The sequence below is a fragment of the Piliocolobus tephrosceles genome, chromosome 14 (genome assembly GCF_002776525.5).
Source record: "Piliocolobus tephrosceles isolate RC106 chromosome 14, ASM277652v3, whole genome shotgun sequence".
NCBI lineage: Eukaryota > Metazoa > Chordata > Mammalia > Primates > Cercopithecidae > Piliocolobus > Piliocolobus tephrosceles.
In genome coordinates this window covers 63704744-63719068 of record NC_045447.1, presented here as the reverse complement: position 1 = coordinate 63719068, position 14325 = coordinate 63704744, and the positions used below count along the sequence as shown (strand labels likewise).

Below are 14325 nucleotides of genomic sequence, written 5' to 3'. Positions count from 1 at the left end.
GGGATGAAAGATTGGGAGAAAATGGAAGAAATACACAGGAGAGTATGACTGGCTCTTATCTGAGTCCATTGGTGCTGCTACAACAAAATACCTCAGACTAGGTCATTTTTAAATAATAGCAATGTGTCTCTTATAGCTCTAGAGGCAGAGAAGTCCAAGATCAAGGTGCCAGCAGGTTTGGTGTCTGGCAAGGCCTTGCCTCTGCTTCAGAGATGGCCCCTTGTGCTGAGTCCTCACATGGCAGAAGGGCGAGCAGAGGTGGGTGGGGTAAACTTGTTTTCTCAAGCCCTTTTTATAAGGGCACTAATTCCATTCATGAGGGCTAATCACCTCCAAAAGGCCCCACCTCTTAATGCTATTGGATTGGGAATTAATTTTCAACATGCATTTTGCAGGAACACAAACATTCAAACTACAGATCTGTCCAGGCATGTGATTTGGTAGAAAACCCAGGCAAGCCCAGCCACAGCAGCTCATTTGAGCACTCGGGCCTGCAAGAGGCCACTTCAGAGTCAACACACAGGTACAGGATTCTCAGAAAAACTTTGCAATTATTCTGGCCACCTTTAACTTCTAGATTTCCCTGGGAAACAGAGAGTACTTGCCCTTCAGCCTTAGGGAAGAGAGAAGTAAATTAGGTCAGAACTGCATTTTGTCCTCATGGGTAAATGGGGGGAATTGTCGCAGAGCTTAGGTAACCAACGGCCAACTCCCCCATTCTGTCTCAGGGCAATTACAGTAAGTGATCTGAAGTGGTGAGAATGGAAATGATTTATTCTGAGAACCTTGTCAGTACCGCTGTTAAATCATTTGTATTTCATTACGGACCATGAGCGGGCTAGACTACATTCTTTTGCTTCAGGCCCCCGTGCCATTTCCACAACTGGTTATTTCAGGTGACAATTAAGAGGAAATGATGCTAACAGCCCCAGGGTGGTCACTTTTCTGGGGGACTCTGTGTATTAAGTTTCAATTACTTAGAGTCTCCCATCTAAGTCTCCAAAAGGAAATGAACTGCTTTTATAGTTGTCACAGAAAATCAGTTACTTCTTCTTCTTTTTTTTTTTTTTTTTTATCTTCCCCAGTCTCTGTTTTGTCAGTCAAGTTTCAGGAAGTTAAACTAAGAGTTAAACCCAAGGTTCTCTGGGGTCTCATCTGTAAGAAACGCATCTATTTCTTCTACAATCCAAACACCAAAGACAAAAATGAAAAGCATACGAAGCAAATCATAATGTGGAATAAAGTAGTGTTTGTCTTTTTCCCTTCGGTATTTTAATCCCATGTTATGGAGAATGCTCTCAGCAGGGAACCCAGCATTTCCTGCCCTGATGGTCTCCATGTTCTTTCCTTCTTTTCTGAGGACTTCTGCTTCAGGACCACCGAATAGGATGTGTTGGTTTCCAGTGCAGTGTAGCAAACGGAGGTCCTGCCCAGATAGGCACGATGTGCAGCATTTTCTGCTCGCCGCAGCCGTCGCAGCTGCTGTGGTGTCTTTCTGCTAAGACAGCGAGCAGTGTCTGTTTGAAGTCTGGTCTTTGGGAAGGAGACCCAAGAGAACTTGAGCTGGGCTTGTCTGGATATCAAAGTCCAAATTAAAAATTTATTCTAGTGTTTGAAAAATTCCTGGCCAAAACCTTCATATGGATTTAAAAAATACAAACTCCCTGCTTTCTTCAGTGTCTCCGATTGAGGAAGAGAGGATTTATTTCTAAAAAGAAAAAATGAAAGCGAGTCCGAACAGTTCCATAAAAGGACTCAGGTCAGACGGCCTCTTAGCTAAATCTGTAAGAAAAGTAATCTGTTAAACCACTTTGGGCAACTGGGAAGCATTTATATTAGTTATCATTTGTGAATCTTCGTTTTCCCCCTTTCCTACTGCATGTCGGGTCGCCTGGCTCTTTCTGCTGGATATAAAGGGTGAAGAATGAGAGAGTTCCTATTCCACACCTCATACTCCTACCCCATTAGACAGAAAAGTAGAGGAGAAAGCTCTGTTTAAGTCGTGATATTGGGAAGGAAAAAAAGATTGCCAAGCAGATAATGTAACAGTAATTATGAAATTATTGATAAAAAGAACATAAAAATCATTAGGCCAAAACAGAAAAAAATTAAACAAGGAAAGAGTGAACATTTAAGCAATAAAATTAAACCAAGGCCATTAACAAAATATACAGAAGAAGTAGAACTACCTGACATGGGACATTATTAGTGAAATGTGATTTTGGTGGTGGTGGTTATTACTGTTTTTGTTGGTTTGTTTGAGATGGAGTCTCTCTCTGTCACCCAGGCTGGAGTGCGATGGCGCCATCTCTGCCTACTTGCAAACTCCGCCTCCTGAACTCAAGCGATTCTCTTGCCTCAGCCTCCTGAGTAGCTGGGATTATAGGTACCCACCACCACACCCAGCTAATTTTTTTGTATTTTTAGTAGAGACGGCGTTTCACCAGGTTGGCCAGGCTAGTTTCAAACTCCTGACCTCAAATGATCCACCCGCCTTGGCCTCCCAAAGTGCTGGGATTACAGGCGTGAGCCACCACGCCCAGCTGTGAGCCAACGCACCCAGCCATGAAATGTTGAAACAGAAGTTGAAAAGGAGAAATTCGCCCCAAGGGCAGAACAACTAGATGAAGCATCAGGATGAATATATCAAGTTTAGATTGAAAGCAAAGGGCTGAATAAAAGAAAGTGACAGAACCATGTCAACAGACAGAAGCAATGGCAACTATGAAGGCAGACAGCCCCAGAACTACAAAGACACAAAACAGCCTGCAAAAATGAATGCTAAGCCTCAAATGAATTCATACAGATCCTCTGGTAAAGGGTTTTTGCTATTGTGGTTGTTTTGGTAAGCTTCATAATTTGAAGTATATCTAAGATACCTAGCATTAGTGTATAGTTTAATTTTTCAGAGTGAACACACCCACGTGACCACCATTTGGCCCTGGCCATGGAATAATGCCATTTCTGTAAGGCTACCATCTTGACTCCCACCTTCCAAGAGTGACCCCTCTTTGGACAGCCATCAGTATAGATTGGTTTTGTCTGTCATTGCAGGTTCATAGAGTCATACACTATTTTTTATTTCTTCCTTCACTCAACATTGTAATTTTTATCCATACTGTTGCACATAGTGGTCGTTTGTGCATTCTCAGTGCTATATAGTATTCCATTATATATATATGTCATAATGAACGCCTTTCTCCTGTTGATAGACATTTGTGTTGCTTCTAGGCTCTGGCTAGTAGAAATAGCACTGCTATGAATATTCTTGTGTGTGACTTTTGATGCCGTTATACGCAGATCTCTTTGTGTATATATCTAGGAGAATGGTTGTATCAGAGACTATGCATATGTTAGCTTTAGTAGATGCCACAAAAACGATTTTTCAAAGCGTGGCATCAGGTTCCATGCCTGCTAATGGCATGTAAGAATTCCTGTCACTTCAGATTCTCACCAGTATTCAGCATTGTCAATTTATCTTAAATTTATATTCTGATAAGAAAGTGGTTAATATTGAATTTGTGGTTCTAAGTTTGCATACTTTCATAAGTTTGTTACCAATTTAGACATCTTCTTTTGTAAAAGGACTGTTCAATAATTTTTTGTCCAATTTTAATACATTATATGTCATCTTGTTGTTATGTAAGAAATATTTAAATATTCTGGATATATTTTTGGAAATACCTTCTCCCACTCTATGGTCCTTTAATTCTCTTAAATGTATGTCTGTGTTTTCTTTACTTTTCTTTTTTTCATGAGAAGTTGTTAATTTTAATGAGACCAATTTATCAATCTTTAGTTTTATGGTTAGCAAATTTCATGCATTGTTTTGATTTATCTACACCAAGCTCATGAAGATATTCTCATATGTTATATTTTAGAAGCTTTATTGTTCAACCTTTTACACTTAGGCCTATGTTCCATCTGTAAGGGACTTTTGTGTATGGTATGAGATGGGGGTCAAAGAATTTTTTTTCTTTTGGAAATCCAATTCACCCAGCCATTTATTTTCACACACTACATTGCAGTGGTGCCTGTGTTGTATGTACATCAGGTGATTTCTATGCAGCTCTGTTTCTGGACTCTCAGCTCTGTTCCATGGATCCATTTGTCTCTATTTACACCAATATCATATTGCCTTAATTACTGTGGCTTTATAAGTTTTGATATCTGGTAGTACAAGTCCTTCAGCCTTCTTCTTTTTCAATTTTGTCTTGACTATTTTTGACACTTTGTATTTCTATGTAAATTTTGGAATTAGCTTACCAATTTTAAGAAGGAAGGGAGAGAGGGTGGATGGGAGCGAGGAAGCAAGGGAAAAAGAAGGAAGGAGAGAGAAAGAAAACCTGCTGGAATTTTGACTAGTATTGCATGGAAGCATAGGCCAATTTGCAAAGCATTAACATTTTTACAACTGTGGGTCTCCCAATCCAATTGACATGTTAAATCTCCTCATTTATTTAAGTCTTTCTTTAAAAACTATTCTCTCTAATGTTCTGCATTTGCTATGCATTGGTCAAGTGCATATTTTGCTAAATTTATTCCTAACAAGGTGCTTAATTTTTAAAATGCTATTATAAATGGCATGGAATTTAAAGTATTATTTTCTAATATTTGTTGCAAGTATACAAAAACCTAGCTGATTTTTGTAAATTTGCTGACTCATCCTAATAATTCACCTGTAGCTTCTATGCATATAATCATGTCCACAGATAATATCAGGTTTGTGTCTTTTCTAATCCTTAAAATTTGAAATTTCTTTTTCTTGTCTAAACTACCCTGGCTAGAACCTCCAGTACACTGTTAGACAGAAGTGGTAAGAGTGAACATCCTTGTCTTGTTCCTGGTCTCCAGTAGGAGTGTTCCTATTTCATTATTAAGTATAGACTTTTATAGATGAAAGGGTTCCCTTCTAGTCCTAATTTGATGCCAGTTATATTTTCAGTGATTGATAAACAAATTTTGAGTTTTACCAAATGCTTTTCATTCATTTTTTGAGGTATTCATATGGTTTTTCTTCTTTATTCTGTTTCTGTGGTGAATTATATTGATTTTTAAGTGTTAAACCAACCTTGCATTTTTAAAAGAAACTATTTTGTCATGCTATCTGATACTTTAAAAATATCTCTAGATTTGGTTTGCCACTATTTTGCTCAACAGTTTTCTATCTATATTACAATGAAGGATTGGCCTATGATTTTCTTCTACTGGAATGTCCTTGACAAGTTTCAGTATCAAAGTAATGCTGGCCTCATAAAATGAGTAGCAAAGTATTTCTTCCTTTTTCCAATCCCTGGAAGAATTTGTGTAACACTCATATTTTTTCTCACATGTTTGAAATAACTCCTCACTCAAATGTCTAGGCCTCATTTCTTTGTAGGAATTTTAAATTATATATTCAATTTCTCTAGCAAATATGTGAATATTCAAATTATCCATTTTTTTCTTCTATCAATTTTTGCATTTTTCTAGGAATTTGTCCATTTCACCTGCATGTTCAGAGACATTGACATAAAATTCTTCATAATTTCATCTTTGTATTTTGTTTAATGTCTGTAGGGTGTGTGTTAGTAGTTTATGCTTTTGTTTTATCTAGGTTAGTCTCTCCAGGGATCTATTTATTAGGTTCCCTGAAAAGATGGACAAATACGAGGCTGGGCGCGGTGGCTCACGCCTGTAATCCCAGAACTTTGGGAAGCCGAGGCGGACGGATCACGAGGTCAGGAGATCGAGACCATCCTGGCTAACACGGTGAAACCCCGTCTCTACTAAAAATGCAAAAAATTAGCCGGGCGTGGCGGCGGGCGCCTGTAGTCTCAGCTACTTGGGAGGCTGAGGCAGGAGAATGGCGGGAACCCGGGAGGCGGAGCTTGCAGTGAGCCAAGATCGTGCCACTGTACTCCAGCCTCGGCAACTGAGCAAGACTCTGTCTCCAAAAAAAAAAAGATGGACAAATACATAGAAATTCATTATTCAATAAAAAGTTAAGAGAATGCCAACTGAAAGATATATAGTGTGTTGGTAGTTAAAAGCAAGAGAAATTATAATTGATTGGGAAGCTCACAGGGACTTAAAGTGGGAAATAATTAAGATAAACCTTGAAGGAAAGGTAGAATGTTGACAGTATTAATAGAAAAGACATTGTTGGCATAAGAGAAATTTGGATAATGTGTAGCAGAAACTTGGGAAAAGATGGGACGGTCTGGACAATCAAGAGATTTGAGTCATAGACAATGAGAAGACACTGAATTAATATTTTCAGTATTTTCATATGTTGACTATTTATTTGGAAAATATGAGGAATGATGTTGAGGAAAGACACTAAGTTGTCCAGCCTAGTGACTGGGAGAAGAAAAAGAAGGCAAGAGGAAGAGCATTTCAGGGTTAGAGATGTAGACTTTGTAGGTCCTCGTCAAAAGCTGCAGGCCGGAGCCAAGACAGTGGAGGAGCTGTCAAGACAAGGAACAGCACAAGGATGTGATCAAGCTGTGTCCGGAACCATGGGCTTTCTCTCTTTACAGCATAAGAGGAGGAAGGAGTCAGTGAGCACAGACCAGAGAATGGAGCCTGGAGCCTGGGGAAAAACATGTCTCAATTGAATTTGGTTTATTCAGTCCCATTTGAAATGAAGCCTTGTTTAAAAGAAAGCCATACTCGATATATTTTCAAGCAAATCTTCACCACCTGACCCACTCTGTCTTTCATTCACAATTATTTATTGGTTGCCTCCCTATTCCAGGCACAACGCTAGGTATTCATTATATAGTAGTGAGTAAAATAGACATGACCCCTCTCCTATTGAGCTCATATCTAATGAGGAGCTAAACATCAAATAAATGTAAAGAAATGATTAAAAACCATGATTAGTGCTTGGGGAGAAGGAAGAGGGAATTATGAGAGAGAATAAAAGGAGGAGGCTGATTTAGATTGCAGCGGGGATTGGGGAACGCCTGACCATGGATTACACGTAGAAGCATGAAAGAGTTCTGACAGCATTGAAATAACAAGATGGGCTGTTCGAGTGCCTCCTTCAGGGGCCAAGTAAATTCTGGGGTTCTAGAACTTGCCGGGCATCATGACCCCACAACTTCATCTAATTCCCAAACCTCCCTCCCCATCACATGCCTGTCTTCAGGAGACAGAGAAATCAGTCAGAAAGCAGAAACCACCACACATCAAAGGAGAAAATGTGTAGCTCAAGACAGAATCTCTTCCAAAGAACACAAGGAAGATGAATCTACCATTGTTGAGTTACAACACTGGGAGATTATGAAGGCTAATATGATTAATTGTAATTATCATTTATAATGTATACTCATAATGATATTGCTTCTAGAACATCTTCATTATCTTTCACTTTTGAAATGCTTGGGCTTCCCAACAGAGTTCAGAAGGGGCTTTTATTGGGCCCTGATCATCAATCCAAACCTTTTAAGGTAAGGGTGTTGCTACCTCAGAAGCCAAAGAGACATTTCCTATCCTGGAAAGCACTAAGTAGTCATTAGCTTCTTCAATCTGTTTACCAGCCCGCCTGTCACTGGGGTTCGACAGGCCTCAAAATTAACACTCTGCTCTATCTGTCCATCACAGGGCTGTCCCACAGATTGCGGTTCTCAAGTGGCCTCAGGCAAGCCTTATTTCATGCCAGAGCTGAGTTCCTGGGGAAAAACATGTCTAAATTGAATTTGGTTTATTCAGTTCCATTTGAAATGAAGCCTTGTTTAAAAGAAAGCCATACTCGATATTTTTTCAAGCAAATCTTCACCACCTGACCTAATTGGTCTCAGAGACCCTAATTTGGAGAGCTTTCATGCCCTTCATTTATCACTGTGGCAATGTCAAAATCAGGATGGTTTCTTTCAACCACCTATGCATGCTGCCTTTGTAAGAGCAAGGATGCTCCAAGCAACACTACTCTCCCCAAGCGTCATCGAGGCCCCTCTCTCCATAATCTCTGGCCACCCTCTATCTGTATCAGTTTCCTCTGACTACACTGTAGGGCTCCCCAGGCCTCCTCAGTCTTGTCTCACTTGGACACCTGCTCAGTGGGAACCCATGTCCTTGACCATCTCGGCTGGCCCATGCACCTTGGTCTGTTTATATTCAGACCCTTTGGAATCCACAGGGACAACTCACCAGTGACCAGGGGCAGAGCAGCTGTATCAACTCAGCTTGGGGAAGCTCAAGTATCCAGTGATCTTGGCTGTGTGGAGTTTGAAATTAAGCCCAATGTATTACTCACAGCAAAACCCAGGGGCCAGCCAAGTTAAATAGAGCACTCCCCGAAACATTCACGGACTGATTAGAGAAGGAAGCTCTGATTTGAAGAGAGGCTATTTTGTGTCTCCTTTTATTTTTTTTAAACAACACACTTTCCATTAGTGAGATGGGAAAAGTAGAAACCTCAAGGAATGATATTTATTAATTTAAAAAGTTCAGGTCTGTGACCATATGCCATGTCCCTTTAACTTCATAATAATGGCCACACTTTTATTGAGGTCTTCCTTTGTCCAGAAACTGTGGTAAGCACTTTGTAAGCATCTACTCATTTAATCTTCATGAAAACTCTGTGACGTAGATACCATTCTTACTCCCCTTTGCAGATGGGCAAGCTGAGGTCCAGAGAGAGTAAGCACACGCTAGTTTTAAGTGGTAGAGCTAAAATTTGAACCCTGGCAGTCTGCCTTCCTAGTCTTGCCCACTCTTAAACAAATGCAAGTACCCAGGAGCTTTCATGAAGAGAACCCCTCAAGAGAAAGCTGTGACATTACCCCATGGGTTCATAAGTGGGCGAAAGTTTTGAAAGATCTCTGAAGGCCAGGAATTCAATAAGGCGGAACACACCCCACTGAACCAAGCAGGGCTTGGGTTTGCAGATTATTTTCCAACCAGAAGGAGTTCCCTGACTTGGAGGAAGAAAGGAGATCATTTAATGGACTTACAGAAAATATTTTTGTTGTAGCTTTTTTTCTCTCGCAGAACACTTCAAATCTTCCAGGCCATGGTTCATTCCCTCTGTTGGCCTTTCTACCTGGGATTGTTATGAGAGGCCTGAAGCTAAGTCCCCGTGTCCCCCACTGGCCAGGCCTGCCCTCTCGTTTGGTCAGGGCACCCACACTGCCTTTGCAGCTGCAAATCCACATAGACATGTTTATTGGAGCGCTGAGAATCTCACTTCTCAAAAAGCCCCGGGAATTAGATTGTTTTCCACACTGAAAGTTTTCATTTGAAAAATAACCCTCTTTGTTTAACTAATGAAAAGGAGGGGCTGCTGCTCGCTTCTCAGGCTGGGTAAGAATTCCATGGGCAGTAATTCTGTTTCTCAGTGGAAAATGTTTCGGTTTCTTAATGTTGTTTTGCAGACTGGTCCCTGCCCGGCCCTTGCTCCCAGGACCACACATACACACATGTGCACATTCACCCATGCACAGTGCAGCATTTTCCACCCTTCCCTGTTGGGGATGGTTGCATCCTCTTTCCAACACCTGCAGAACAAAAACTAGGTGGGTCAGTGGCTGTCACCCAGCCAGAGGCATCCCTGCATGTACGGGAACAGAACGCTTTCCCTGGCCACACTTTCAACCCCAGAGGCTGGGTGGGCCACAGAGGAAGGAAATTGGACTCCAAACTTCTCTTGTTTCTGTGCATCTCCATGTCAAGCAATTCTCCCACACCATGGAGGGGGTGTTCTGCAACATTCCCTCCTCATTAGGTTCGTAGGAAGTGGCGATAAACACAGTGCTGTCATCATTGGACTTACAGTGTGGCCAGCATGGTGCTGAGTAGTCTGGACTGCACGAAACAAATCAAAACATGGCCCCAGGAGACAACTTAGTGGTGGTAGAAAAAGCATGGATGCTTGGATTTAGACAGACCTGCACTGTCACTTAAACAGCTCAGCCCACGCGCAAGCAACTGCTGAACTACTCCGAGCCTTTGCATCCACAGCTATGGACGAGAGAAGTTATGTAACTCACAGGCAGGTGCCGTGCCCTGGGTGGTGTTTCTCACACAGTTGATGTTCAAGGAACATCTCTCTTCTTCCCTCGCCTTTGTTCTCTGAAAACTAGCCATCTCCCCTCTAGCGGGGGGCCAAGCCCCACTCCCGCAAAACAAGTTACAGACAATTGAGTGCAGCCACAGCAGAGCTGAGTCCAGAGCAGGGTGTCCTCACCAAGGTCCACTGCAGAGTTAATGTGTACTGTCAAGGGAGTGCTGTGTGCTGCAGGGCTGGGGGATCCAACACCAGTGGGAACTGTTAGGTCTGTTATCCAGAAATTTGAAGTACTCCTTCTCTCTACGGTCTTTTTGTGAGACAGATATATCTGCCCTGAGTATGTGGCTTAAACACAGTTCTGCTTAAAGCAGGCAAAAGGACTGGGCAAAATAACCGCCATGGGAAAATAGACATTTAGGAGAGCCGCGTGCATTAAATGTAAAGAGAAGATTAGCTGTTAGCACGGAGCAAATGAATAGCTTTAAAAGTAGACAGGGATAGTACGAAACAAGTCTGTCAGTCAGACTGCTTTTAGTTTTAAGCGATGAAAACCTTCTTCTATATTACCTCTAGCAAATAAATAAATGAGTAATTTATCGGTTCATATAACCAAGACATTCTGGGTTAGAGCTTCAGCTGGGGCTGAACACACAAAGTCATGTGATGCTGGTAGGGCTAGCTGCTTTGCTGACTCTCTTTCTCCCTCCGTGTTTTCATTTTGTCTAATAGCCTAATTCTCTCTTCTTTTGCATTAGCATCCTATTCTCGACTTAGTAACTCCAACAGAGAAATTCTGTCTCTTGGCATAGGAACATCAAAACCAGGGAGGATTCTAATGGACCCAACCCTGAACATATTACTGGCTAGAGGATAAGGCACTATACTTTCTCTGCTACAGAAAGTGCAGATCTAGACAGATCTGTTTAAGTGACACCCTCTCTAAGTGACAGTGCCGGTCGAAGTCTCCACTCAACCCAATATTTTAGTGTCTACTCCGTTCTAGCTATGATCTAGCCACTGGGAACACAGCAGTGGACAGGGGAGACGATGCCCGGCTACCAGGCAGCTTATGGTCTTGTGAAACGCCAACACTTTCGTTGAATCCTGTTACTTCCTACTGCTCTGCATCAAGAACCCAACAGAAGTACAGAATCCTCTCAGTTCACAAAAAAAGCCAATTTCTTTGTAAAATTAACAAAGTCACCAAATATACAGTTCTATAAACTGCAAATTTCCACATGTAAAGCAAGCATACATAGTGCCTCACATTCCAGCCAGCAGGGCAGCCTCAGTGTGGAACCTGCCTGTTGAATGGCACCTCCAGAAGGTATGCAGCAGGCAGTACTGCCAACCAGAAACAGCTGGGGCTTTCAGAAGACATCGCTGCTTTGGAGTTTCTTGCAGAAAACTTTCACATTCATCTCACACACAAGGAATGCACACTACTTTCATCACATATATATGTATATTCCTGTGTGTGTGTGTATATGTTCTCTGATCAGAAGAAAGTGGGATACTCTGTAATACTCTGTAATCAATGATATGAAATGGAATTACACCCTCAGTACACTATAATGAGCATTGTGGATTTAGGTTAGGGGAGAAAAGGTGGCCTCCCAAAATTGCTGTATTTGGAGGGACCAGTAGACTTGTGTTTTTGGATGACTTGGATGTGTGATGGTATGGGACGGCAGTCTTATCAAATATAATTTACTCAGTATTTATTGAGTGCCTACTATGTGCCAATCCTCTGGTTATATAAAAACAAATAATACAGCATTTCTGCTTCATGGATAGAGTGGCTAAGTTGGTGACCTGCACATAAACCAAGCACACTACAAGTGGGTAAGTGTTCTAAGCGTATGTGCGCAGCACATTACACTATGACATGTCTAAGGCATGCAGTAATCTCTTAGTGCCTATGGTGGGGATTAATGGTTCTCTCCTCGTCTCTGAATGGCTGGCTGGAACCCCAGCATGGAGCCTTGGCTGGAAACTAGAGGATTCTGGACAAAGACGAGGACAGGCTGTAATGTCAGACCTTGGAACCATCTGAGGCCACCACCTGTTAAGCACGCTTAACCTCTGTGGACCCAAGGTGGTGTGTGACAAGCATCCCCAGAGCTTTGCTGGGCAATGATTACTTTTTATTATGTTTCTTACTGTCAGGTGCTCTGAAATCCACATGGACTGCTCTTATGATTTCAGGTAATCCCAAAAGAGAAACTCAAGAATCAGTGATGAGCACAGCGGGGAGTGAGCCGGCTGCCTATCTCAAAAGGGCACATCACCATAATCACAGATATACCGTGAGCATATGCAGAAAGAATGCACCGAGGGAGTGTGTGTCAGGAGCAGCCAAGAGGATACATGCACCAGGTGCCCCTCCCAGCATCCCTCTCCCCCACCAAAGCGGTGCCTTTAAAATATGTGATAGGTGCCCACATCATCTCTCTGGCCCTGCAGAACAGCCCTCCCCCAACAGCCACCTTTGCTGCTCTTCCTCTAAATCCACCCTGGGTCTCCCCTGGGCTGGCTGTTGCCTTCATATTTCATGCGGAATGTGCAGCTTCCCTGGAGCCAGAGGCATGCCCTGCATTCTGATGCGTCGGCTGGCTCTGACACCAGCCAGCTCCAGAGCATGCCTAATGAGGAGGCTGACACTGAGGCAGAAGAGCCAGGCCAGGCTGCGGACGGCCTGCTGCAAACATGGAGTGGGGTGACAGGAAGGCACCAAGGGTGAACCTGGGGGAAAGATGGCTGTTGCCTTTTTAAGACACTACTCTAGCATCAGATACCACGAACATGGGCCAGTTTAAACCACACCAGGAATGAATCACAGCCTCGAATAAAGAGCAATTTGGACAAGGAACATCCTTGGGGAAAGCATAAAATTAAAAGAGGAAGGAGAAACAGCAAAGACTAAGAGAAGGCAGAAGCTTTGAAATCACTCATATTTCAGTAGGCAGAGTGGTTGCCCATTTTAGTTTTTCTTCCAGTGTAGATAGAGCTCCTTCAAGTTTCCTTAGAGACCACTTCATTATCTAAAAGATCCTGCTGAACAGAAGTTTTTCCTTTCCTTAAAGCCTCATCTACCTTAATTTCACACATTATTCTTCGTTTTGACTGGCTCTATCAGGATAAATTGACCCTTGCTTCCACAGTATTTCTGGCATTTATCCCTGGGGTAGAGCCAGTACCTACAGTCACCATCCCAAAGCTTCGAGGATGCAATGGTAACAGGCTCATCAGCCGTCTACCTAACACTTTGCCCAAGCCTGGTCTCGTTTCATCATTCCAGCAACTGGATGAGTTAGGTGCAGATGAGAAAACCAAGAATGACACAAGTTTATCCAAGGCCATACATCAGACCAAGGGTCTCAAACATGGGCCCGCCTTCAGTACTTTCAAATGAGTTGGATACCCACTGAAAAACAAAAATCAAAATCTACCATTCCACTTGGTTCTATGTGGAATGATGGGGCAAATCATGATTTCTAATCATTTAATGTAGATACAATGTTCGCAAATGAAACTTCACATTGACATAGGAAAGATTGTTATTGACATCATGGACTCTAACAAAGAAATTTCCTTTAAAGCTTTGATTTTGTCATTTGTGTTTCTCTCTCTCTTTCTCTTTGTGTGTGTGTGTGTGTGTAATAAGCCTTTGGTTTTGACTCTGAAGACGTTAATTTCACAATGAAATTCATAGTTCTTTATTAAATACTTAATGAAATTTGTAGTTCTTTATTGAATGCTTACCACATGTCTCACAGTTTTCATTGTCTCATGTCATCCTCCTGACACTGTGAACCAGGTGATATTGTCCCACTTTGCAGATGAGGAAACTCTTGTTCAGACAGGTTACACAGATGGACCAAGACCACAAATCTCTTAAGTGACAGGACAGGAACCTGCCTGGATTAAAGCTACAGATACTGCTTATAGTAAATGACCCTGTTTTGCAGCCATGTGGTATCAAATGTATTTCATATCATTCAATGCCCTGTGTTTCCCAGCATCATTGTTCTTCTTGTACTTCCTGCTCACTGGGTTCTTGAAATATTTTCCCTGTTAATTCTTACCCTTTTCCAGAGGAATTGAGTATCAGGATATCAGGATATCAAAGAGATATCTGCATTCCAGTGTCCACTACAGCATTATTCACAACAGCCAAGACATGGAAGCAACCTGAATGTTCATCAACAAATGAATAAAGAAAATGGGGTGTATACATATAATGAAATACTACTCAGCCTTAAAAAGAAGGAAATCCTGCCTTTTTTTTTTTTTTTTTTTTTTTTTTTTTTTTTTTTTTTTTTTTT

At 41.8% G+C, this 14325-nt stretch overlaps 1 protein-coding gene across 2 annotated transcripts in view; it reads right to left on the bottom strand.

Annotated features, from left to right (window-relative positions):
* The window catches only part of C14H9orf92 (chromosome 14 C9orf92 homolog), a 73381-nt gene that overhangs the window by 1932 nt on the left and 57124 nt on the right, over positions 1-14325 (bottom strand). For both annotated transcript variants that reach the window (XM_026453872.1, XM_023197168.1), the window contains exons 3-4: positions 9978-10102; positions 9422-9485 (exon numbers count right to left, since the gene is read on the bottom strand). In XM_026453872.1, coding sequence (XP_026309657.1) covers positions 9422-9485; positions 9978-10074 — 161 coding nt within the window. In that variant the 5' untranslated portion in view covers positions 10075-10102. The remainder of the gene's footprint in view (positions 1-9421; positions 9486-9977; positions 10103-14325) is intronic.